This window comes from Olea europaea, chromosome 8 (genome assembly GCF_002742605.1).
Source record: "Olea europaea var. sylvestris chromosome 8, O_europaea_v1, whole genome shotgun sequence".
Classification (NCBI taxonomy): domain Eukaryota; kingdom Viridiplantae; phylum Streptophyta; class Magnoliopsida; order Lamiales; family Oleaceae; genus Olea; species Olea europaea.
This window is the reverse complement of record NC_036244.1, coordinates 5235351-5245799: the sequence shown is the minus strand read 5'-3', so window position 1 is coordinate 5245799 and position 10449 is coordinate 5235351. Positions and strand designations below refer to the sequence as shown.

At 32.4% G+C, this 10449-nt stretch overlaps 1 protein-coding gene across 1 annotated transcript; it reads right to left on the bottom strand.

The window, feature by feature from the left end:
- Window positions 1–1408: 1408 nt before the first annotated feature.
- On the bottom strand, window positions 1409–4208 carry LOC111398621 (probable acyl-activating enzyme 1, peroxisomal). The gene is made up of 2 exons (XM_023025615.1): window positions 3938–4208; window positions 1409–3059 (listed from the first exon to the last, which is right to left on the bottom strand). The coding sequence occupies exons 1-2, from the start codon at window positions 4166–4168 to the stop codon at window positions 1593–1595; spliced, it is 1698 nt and encodes a 565-aa protein (XP_022881383.1). The 5' UTR covers window positions 4169–4208; the 3' UTR covers window positions 1409–1592.
- Between the last annotated feature and the right edge of the window lie 6241 nt (window positions 4209–10449).

Here is a 10449-nt window from a genome sequence, read left to right as displayed (position 1 = left end):
AATTGACCTGCGGGTCCCAATGAAATGAAATGAAATGAAATGTGAGATCTTCTTCGAGTCTTCTCAAATGTGTTAGAGTATTCGACTGATCACCGATTGCTCTTGATGAAATGATAGTATGGAATGTTTTATATTCGACTGATCCTGGGCTTGTCCTCCAAGCCCAAGAAGGATTAAATGAGTTGTACATCTCATTAGGTTTATGAAAAATGTAATCCTCCAAAATTCTAGCCCCTGTTTGATCCCCATTACTTGAAAATGAAAATGGGGGAAATAGTATTTTTTCGAAAAATGAGTAGTTGAAAAAGAATGAAACGTTTTCGATTCACGAGTAATATTATTTTATGGAAGATTATGTTGTTGAAAATATGATAGAGAAAAATGAAATGTAATGTAATTTAATTTAATGGGGATCAAAAAGGGGCATAATGTTACATATGAAAATATTCAAACGCCAAATCAATAATTTTCGTCGGTATGCTGTGATTAAGATGGTCAAAAGTGGATTATTCTTAAAGAAATTACAGATTGTCGAGAAAAATGAAGTAAAAGAGAAAAAAGTATTGGGATAAAGATGACTAGGCGAGTTTGCCATCTTCATTGACCATGCCAAGTGGATATAACTTACATTTTCATAACTTTAACCAATAAAAATATTTATTTTAAAAATTTATTAAACTTTAAAATGCCTTATTTGGGCCGTGGACCTCTTAAGTAAAAAGAATAAAACTACTCGTATGTAATAATTTACATATAGATGAGGCGTCAAAATGAGAATGAGTAATTTTTTTATTCTTTTTATTTGATAGAAGAAATTTTGATTCAATCATATCTTGTCACATCACGTTTTTGTAAATCATTATATACATATAACACAACCAAAGTCAAAATTTAACGCGAGCCATGTGGGCTACAGGAATCTAAAGCATGTTTTAGAACTTCTCAAAATAATATTAATTTTTGGCCACCTAAAAGAGTTTACATGAATCATGGAATCGTCCAGAGAATTTTCGAAATGATGGTTAATGGAGGAGGATGAATCGGGGCCACCCTAGCCTTGGCGACGACTACCTCGAGCTTGTGGGCAGCCAGGTTATGGCATGCAGAGATCCCTACATGCCCAGAGGTGGTCGCCCAGATGCATGTGGTGGCCACATCCAGGATGCACCTGTTCACTTTTTATCACGTTCTTTATAAATTATATTATGTAATTGTAAAAATGAACTGTATTATAAATCAATCGTTTGAATTTTTTCTAATAAAAACGTTGTTTATACTATCACAAGTGATTGGGTTGAACTACTAATTTTTTGTCCCATCTGATGGTATTAATTCCCTTATTTCAAACTTTAACTGATACAAAACATCATAGCCCAGACTTATTAGGTATCAACAAAACCCAACAAACTGGAGAATAGATATCTTCAATACATGCCAACAGTTCCTTTCTGTAGCAAGAAATGAATATCACAAGTTGATACACTGATCTTAACAACATATAATGGAGCAGAATTCTCAAAATTTCCAGTAGCCAATTTGTCACCAACTTAAGAGAGAAATTCCCATGTAAAAGGGATTTCTTACAAGAAATACTACAGTTTGCTGTTTCTTGAAAGGCTTCCCATGCCTTTGGCTTTCTGCCTGAGAACATATTTCTGCGTCTTTCCAGTCGAAGTTTTAGGCAAATCCTCAAAAATTACTGTTCGAGGAGCCATGTAATTTGGTAACCGATCACGACAGTACTTAATAATTTCAGTTGCACTTGCATTACAACCATCCTTAAGTTTCACAAAAGCACAGGGCGTTTCACCCCAGTAATCGTCTGGTCTTCCTACGACAGCAGCATCAAAAACAGCTGGATGACTGAAAATCACAGACTCCACTTCAATTGTACTTATATTTTCACCTCCAGAAATGATTATATCTTTCGACCTATCTTTTAATTCTATGTAACCGTCCGGGTGTTTTATGCCCAAGTCCCCACTGCGAAACCACCCTCCTTTAAAAGCATCCTCTGTTGCTTTGACATTTTTCAGATAACCATTCATTACAGTATTACCCCTAAACATTGCCTCCCCCATTGTTTTTGCATCCGCAGGAACACTCTTCATTGTAACAGGATCCATGATGTCAACTTCTTCCATGCCAAGATGGTGTAACCCTTGGCGAGCCTTAATCTTTGCACGTTCCTCAGGAGGTAAGGAATTCCATTCAGGTTTCCACGTGCAAACTGTTCCCGGGCCATAGGTTTCCGTCAGACCATACGAGTGGGTTACATTGAATCCTAGCTCCTCCATCTTAAATAGTACTTGCGGAGGTGGTGGTGCTCCGCCAGTCATCACTGACACCTTTCCCGGAAGAGGCATTTGTTCACTAGCTGGTGCATGGATAATCATGTTCAAAACAGTTGGTGCACCACCCATATGAGTCACTTGGTGCTGGAATATACTGTCAAATATACCCTTTGCAGTAACACCTCTTAGACATACATTCGTACCACCTTGCGCTGCCACACCCCAAGTAAGGCACCAGCCATTACAGTGGAACATTGGGACTGTCCATAAGTAGACAGGCATCGACAGCATTTCATTAAGAAGAACTGCAGCAAGAGAATTGAGATATGCTCCTCGATGACTATAAACAACACCTTTTGGGCTCGAGGTAGTGCCTGAAGTGTAATTAAGAGAAATAGGATCAAACTCATCATTAGGCCATCTTACTGCAAAATCAGTTCTTCCAGTTGCTAGGAGAGACTCATATTCCAAATTTTCTGATGTAGAAATCACATTATTAACACCAATGCATGAACGATAAGAGTCAGGGATTAATACTACATAAGGCAACTTGGTGTTCGTCTTGGATAAAAAATTTAATGCACCCTTGGCAACATCAAGGAACTGGCAATCAATAAATATGACTTTGGCTTCTGAGTGCTTTAGTAATGCTGCAACCATTGCTGAATCGTGACGTATATTGAGCGCGCAAAGGACAGCTCCAGCCATTGGTACAGCAAAATGTAGCTCATACATTGCAGGAATATTTGGGGCCAAAGCAGCAACCTATCACATCATTTGTTTACAATAAGGAATGCGAAATAAAGTAATAGTTGATACAAGAAAAACATATAGTACTTCCTGTTTTGGAAAAGAAGATCATTACTCAGGACTTTTACCTACCTGACTGCCAGCTACATACCTCCTCGACTGAAGGAAAAAAATTACTTATTTGAACTTTTCTCCAACAGTCAATAGAGAACTGGGTCCGTTTGATCGCAAGAATGAAATATGGGTGGAAAGAAAACGAATTTCAGGAAATTGAATTGCTTAGAAGTTGTTTTACTGGGAATTGTTAATTAAATGTGTTTGATTGAAATAATTTTTCACCTAGAAAATGTTAAAATTTTGGATTTTGATGTTCATTTGGCTTTGTTTTCCATGAAATTGTCAATTAAAATAATAATTGTTACAATTGTGGATAGAATTTGTTTCCATTGCCGAAAATAAATAAATAAAAGCTGAAAAACCCAATTCCCACCAAAATCAATTCCTTAAAAGCGTTGGGTGGAAAGCCAATTCCATGAAAATTTTTACCCATCAAACATGCCATTTGGATAGGAAATGGAAAATGGAAAATGGAGCCTATCAAACAGGCCCTAAAAGTAAACAGAGCAAACTGCAAACAAATAAATAATCTAAATATAAAAGTAAAATCGACACAAAGAGCAAAAGATTAAAATAAAGAACACCCCAGAATCATCAAGAAAAAATAAATCATAACTCGATATCATGCATAAATTAATAATCCCTAACAAAAAATAATAATAATAAAAAAATCAATTATCTAACTAGGAATAATACACAATACTACAAGGCGAAGCAAAAACAAAATCAATTAATTACAAAATTGAAAGAAAGCCCAGAAGAAAAATGAGACTTACAACATCTCCACGAGAAATTCCGATTTGGTTGAGAGCAGACGCAAGTTTAACACACCTTTCAAAAGTTTCTCTCCATGTGAACTTTACATTTCCATACACTATTGAAACTCTGTCCCGATATACAACTGCTGATCTCTCCAAGAAACTTATGGGGGTGAGAGGAACATAATTGGCTGAGCATTTGAGCGAACCCTCCATTGATTGATGTTTCTTAGAAGAGTCTCTCCTCATCAGACAACAGATATGTTTTCCAAATTTGGGATTGGAGTAGTTCACATATACGAGTGTAAAGCAGCTTATATTGGCACACGTGTCCAACAATTTCTTAAAGAAAAATAATTGTTTCTAAAAAACATAAAACATTTAAGTATGCAATCATTCCACTTTTTTTTTTTTTTTAATTTATATTCAAGTGGAATGGAGAATGTCCATTCGATCGTAATAATGATTAAACTACCATCTCCTGGACAACGACTCTGACATTTCACAATTTATTAGTAAAAAAATTACTTGTTTAATTTCAATGCAAGTAATTTATAAAATCAAACAACAGCCCCGTTTGAAAGCAATTTTTCATGCCAAAAGATTAATTTTTTTTATTATTATTTCACTATTCAAGTCGTCATTTTTTACTTCTTCACTCATATGTGGAACTCACTTTTTTATTCAACGATCAAAAAATCAACTTTCTTAATCACTACCGAACATACCCTAGAAATTACTTGTTTAATTTCAATGAAAATTAATTTTTTAGTCCAAAAATTACTTATTTTTACTGTATAATAATTTGATTTTCTACGATTTATTGCGTCAATGATCTCTAACTTTCAAATCTCAATGTAATATTCATAACATTCCATTTAATGGGTACAAGTGGTTAATTTTAATTTTAATCTAAAACAATAATTAGTTTTAATCCTATATTTCAAGAGATTCACAATTTTTCCACTTTATATATTTATTAATTTTTATCAAAATTTATTAAAATTTTGATTTTAATCCTTCCCATATAGAAGTAAAACATGTGGAAAAAGAAAAAGAAAAAAAAAACGAAATCTCGTCTTACCAACCAATCACTCTAGTTAAAAATTGGTTTCAAATATATATTTTCTTAAATTAATAAAAAATTCACGTTTAAATTTGAATAACATGTATAAATTTCACTATGTTAGCATATTAAGCTCCATTGTGACTTCCTTTAAATAGAATAATTCATTTCTTATATTCATTTTTATTTTTAATCACATATTCAGGGACGGATTCAGGATTGGATACACGACCGGGCTACAAAATTTCAAACCGGACTACTACGTGGAAAAAAAATTTTAAACATAAAAAATTGATTTTTTACCCAAAAAAACTAAAAAATACCTTAAAAAAAATTCTTGGACCTGGGGGGGGGGGGCTACAGCCCAGCCCAGCCCCCCTGTATCCGTCTCTGCACATATTCATACCACAAAATTTTTTTACCTTTTAATCTCACATTCTTCAAAAAAATCGCTATTAGACAATGACAACCATCAAACATGGGCTAAATGACACTTTTGAATCTCGATGAAGTTCTAAAAAATATCTACATTTCTTTGTCACATAGTCACTGATAACAACTTGCATTGAAGAGAATTTTTTTTTTATATATTCTATTTTACTTATATGGCATTATTTTCTAATAATTCATGATTGCATTGAGGAGAAGATATCCCTATGTAACCTCCACGACTTTTTTTACAATGTTGACTTTTTTTCTTTCTTACTTATTTTAGATAATATTATGTACATTTTTCATTTCCCCTAAGAATAAAGGAATTTTACTCGTTGCATCAAAATTTTGACTTTTTAACCATTAGTGGGACAAAAATCATTAAAAAACTCAAATGCAGGCATAAAGTGGAATGTTAAAGATGTTTTACGTCAATAATTATAGGCTAGGGACCATTTATGTCAATTTCCCAGAGGACGACGTTATTGGACACATTAGGGTTAATTGTCCCAATAGTTACTGAATTTATGCCTATATCTTTGATTACTCACTAAATTTTAATAAGTTGAGTTTTGACCATTAAATTTATCAAAACGTTGGACGTTACTCATTGTTTTAAGATTTGTATCAATTCTTTAACTGAATTAGTGACGTAGTTAACGAAATGTACATGTGACGTCTTGTCCGTTGTTAACAAATTGTTATGTTATCAATAGCTTACCAAACTTTGAAAAATGTCTTCAATTGCTCACTAAATTTTGAAAAATATTTTCGACTACTCACTGAGTTTTGAGGTGGTCGAATTTTAACCTCTATACTTATAAAAATGACGTCGACTTATTGCTTGCTAAAAATATGCAGTGCAATTGCACGGGTTGGATAAAAGTAATAAAGTGGACAAACGAGTCCAGATTGTTGATCCCAATAAAGCAATGATTACTCAATTACATAATAGTTAAATTTAATTTTTAATATTTTTGTAGAATTTTTAATCTATTTTCATCATTTGAAAATTTTGAATTTATTGTATGTTTCATTGTTAAAATTATAATAATATTTAGATTTTGCAATCAAACACACAATAAATTTAATTTAAATTTAAATTTTCACAAAGAAATACAATCCATTTCTCGGATGGACCAAAAGTGAATGAAACGCATTTAATTAAATTTATTGTGTTTCGATTGCAAAATTCAAATATTAATTTAATTTTACAACGAAACACACAATAAATTTGAATTTTTCAAATGATGAAAATAGGTTAAAATTCTATAAAATATATCAACATTAAATTTAACTATTGCATAATTGAGTAATAATTTCTTGTGGAATCGACATTCGAATTTGTTTGTTCACTTTATTACTTTTACGCGACCCTTACGATTGCGCTACATTTTTTATTTTATTTTTATTAACAATAGGTTGAAGTCATTTTTATAAATTTAGTAACCAAAATTTGACCACCTCAAAGTTCAGTGAGCAATCGAAGATGTTTTTTCAAAATTTAATGAGTAATCGAAAATGTTTTGACAGGGTGCGAAATTAGAACAGACGTTAAAGTAATGAAAAACCTCCAACGTTTTGATAAATTTAGTAACGTCCAATGATTAATTAGCAATCGAAGACATATAAATAAGTTCAGTAACCATTGAGGCAATTAACTTGATATATTATCACAAAAAAGCCTCCCCCATGTGGGAAAATGGGTCATAAACTTTCCAATTTTTGTGATAATGGATTTTGGACTATTTGAGCATTCAATTATAATATGATAAAATTCCGTTTAAGTCGCTTTCTTAAATTAGATGAAGACAAAGAGAAATGATATTATATAACCTTATATTATTCTAATTTTTGTTAAAAAATATAAAATAATTCTAAATTTCATACCTCTACAATTTATAACCTTGTGATATATATTTCAATCCGTGTCAGGTCGAGGAAATTGCTGTTGAAGTTTTCAAACTTTCAAAATTATAAAATATAATATTCATGGTTTCATTCAACTTTTTGATGTTTTTAGCTTCTGGGTCTTTACAAAATAAGAGATATGGCTATGGGTACCATATGGAAGACGATAATTTTTTCATCTACTTGGTCCAAGCCTTTCATAGATTTTTGTTGTAAGAGTACTTTTTGTTAACTTATCTCTTTGTTTGGTACGAGAAACAAAAGGTTTGGTTAATTACGTGGCCTTGTTTATTTAGGACGGAAATGATCTCCTAAATATCGGTGCTTAACTTATGTTAAGCACCGGTGACACAGCACACTATTTAATTGGTGAACAAGTTAATCATAGGTCTCATGTTTTTAATGATTCGTCAATTAAGTGATGTGCAATGTCATCAATATTTAACTTAAACTAAACATTGGTGCTTATGAAATCATTCCTGTTATTTAGGAATTATGACCAATTTTTTGAGATGAGTAGATTCAAGAGGAATAATTACTAGATCATGTCTGGCATTTGATATTTGATTTAATCTGCTTGTATAAAAAAAAAAAAAAATACTTCCACATAATTGCACTAGATGCAGGTGTGGCAGCATTTGGTTTGATCTGCCTTTTGTTTTCGCTATTATCTGACAGATTGCTTCGAAGTGTCTTTTGAATAAATTCTGAAAGCCAAATTCTGTATGTGTAGAACTTCCCTTGACATAATTGATTAGTAAATCGCACTTTCAAATATCTCATAATAGGGGCTAACCGAGGTTATAGTTAGAAGGGTAAACAAGTTAAACTTTAGTATAGTTACTTGAAGTACATATGGTATTATATTTTTACAGCCTAAATAATATTTGAATTTATTCTCAATCGATGAAAGAATTTTACTTGAGCTCGTATACGGGTAACTATTATTAATATTGGCACATTTCGAAGTTATTGTTGAAGTTGAACAAGGCAATTTGGATTTCCAATCCTAAGACAATTTTGAAATGATCAAGTTTTGAATAATGGCAATCGTTCTTAATTTCATAATTGTCGTCGCCGTCTTGTCTTATTTTAGAATTTAATTACTTCTCCCAGTTAATGGATAGTCATTTTCTCAATTTTTATTAAGCCGCATGTTTGCTAAAGCTTATAATTGTTTATGAGGAATGAGTTCGTGAAATGTGTATTTAAAAATAGGTAAAAGTTGTGAATTCTAGAAAATGTGTTGAGAAAATAGGGTTTTTAATAATAAAGAATTTTAAACTTTAACGAATAGAGTTTGTGCAAATTTGAGTAAAATAATATGATTAAATTTTATGGAGAGATGCAAACAAATAGACAAACAACGGAATAATTCTTCTCCCAAAAATGAATAAGTAAAACATCATTTTTGACAATTGTATATGCTGAAAATATTCTAGAGAGAATCAATCACATCAAACCACAAAAACACGAATAATTATTTTACGTGAAAAAACTTCCCCGATGTGAGGAATAAAAATCATGGGACCCAATCAGGTCAAAATCTCCACTATCAATTAAATAATGGGTACACCAAGTTTTCTATAATCACAACTAGAGGCTACAACGTATATTTCTTCAAAATAACAACAATCTCGATAAAACAATATGAAAATAAGAAGAATACACTCAAACATTTGGTTATTGTTCAAGCACATTAACCAATGTTCCCAAACTCAAAATCCGATCTCCACCGTCTGATTGTACCCTATGTTTTGCGAACCTTTTCTCCAAATTTCAGCTCGATCAGACGACAGACGACCCAGGATCCGAGCTTTGATGAAATCTGGGCATAAGGAAAAAACCGTTTTTTATCTCTTTTCAAAAATAGATTGGACTCCTATTTTCTTCAATCTTCTTGTATTTCTATTCATCATTAAAGTTAAAACCCTGATGAACTTTGGGCTATAATATAAGATTCCAAACATGGGCTTTCCTCCTCTTAGGAGGAAATAACCCAACATAGTTAATTGGCTGAAGCATTTTACCATCCTCATACGGAGGGCGAGTTTGAAAGAAAGAGACCGATGACCTCATGCTTCGACCTATTAACTTTTTGAGCTTAGTGCAGGGGGGGTTGTGTCGGGTCCTTTTATAGAGCTCAAAAATGTTGAAGGAACTTCAGGATGTTTTGCTAAATGAATTTGTGGAAATTGAGCCTATGTGGCTCATATCATAGCCTGAACATTTATGATTTGTGGGTTCTTTTTGGAATTTAAGCCATCGTTTGTCCTCCTTTAAAATTAAGGACATGTTTAGTGCTGATTTTGAAAATCAATTTTTGACTGTTAGTTTGAAAGGTCGGTCCCATCTATGAGTGAAAATGTCAAAAAAGACGGCAGACTGCACCACATAACGGTTAACAAATTGATTTTTTGGTTTGAAAAATCAGCACCAAGCAGGGGCTTAATTGTTTACAGTAATATTTTCTACCACACATTCATACAATAAAATATTCTACACACAAATCAATAAAATTTCTTTAAATTTTAACTACACATTCTCCAAAAAATACTGTTCAAAACTCTATAATTTCTCCCGTAATGGGAGACAAACAAACTCTAAATGTGTACTGCTACTATTCAATTATTGTTGATTGAACGTACTGTAGGATATGTTGTTGGTGGAAAATACTCAATTTTGCACATATTCCATAAGCAAAACAGATGATGTTCGTTTGTGGCATGTAACTCGATATGTTTTGCATGTTATTAGTGTTAAACATGAGTGAAAATCAAAGGCCCCTAACACGTTTATTCGTTATTGTGCTCGCTCATTTTCAAAGACATTATAAATGAGATGTTAAAGAGTTAGTCATGCCCACGAATGATATAAATACTACCATTGCTTTGACTTTACTCACGTCAGTGGCATAGAAAAATTTCTATGCAGTCTTACCCTTATAAGAATTAAGTTATTTGGAAAAATATATTCAACCTTTACTTGTACACTATTCTTCAGTCCAACTCATCAAATACTCCTTAACACTTCATATTTGTAGGGTATCATTTTTCATTTCTAAGTACACGTGTTGAATACAAGGGAACTAAAAAAATTGTATCTTCACATTCAAATAAAG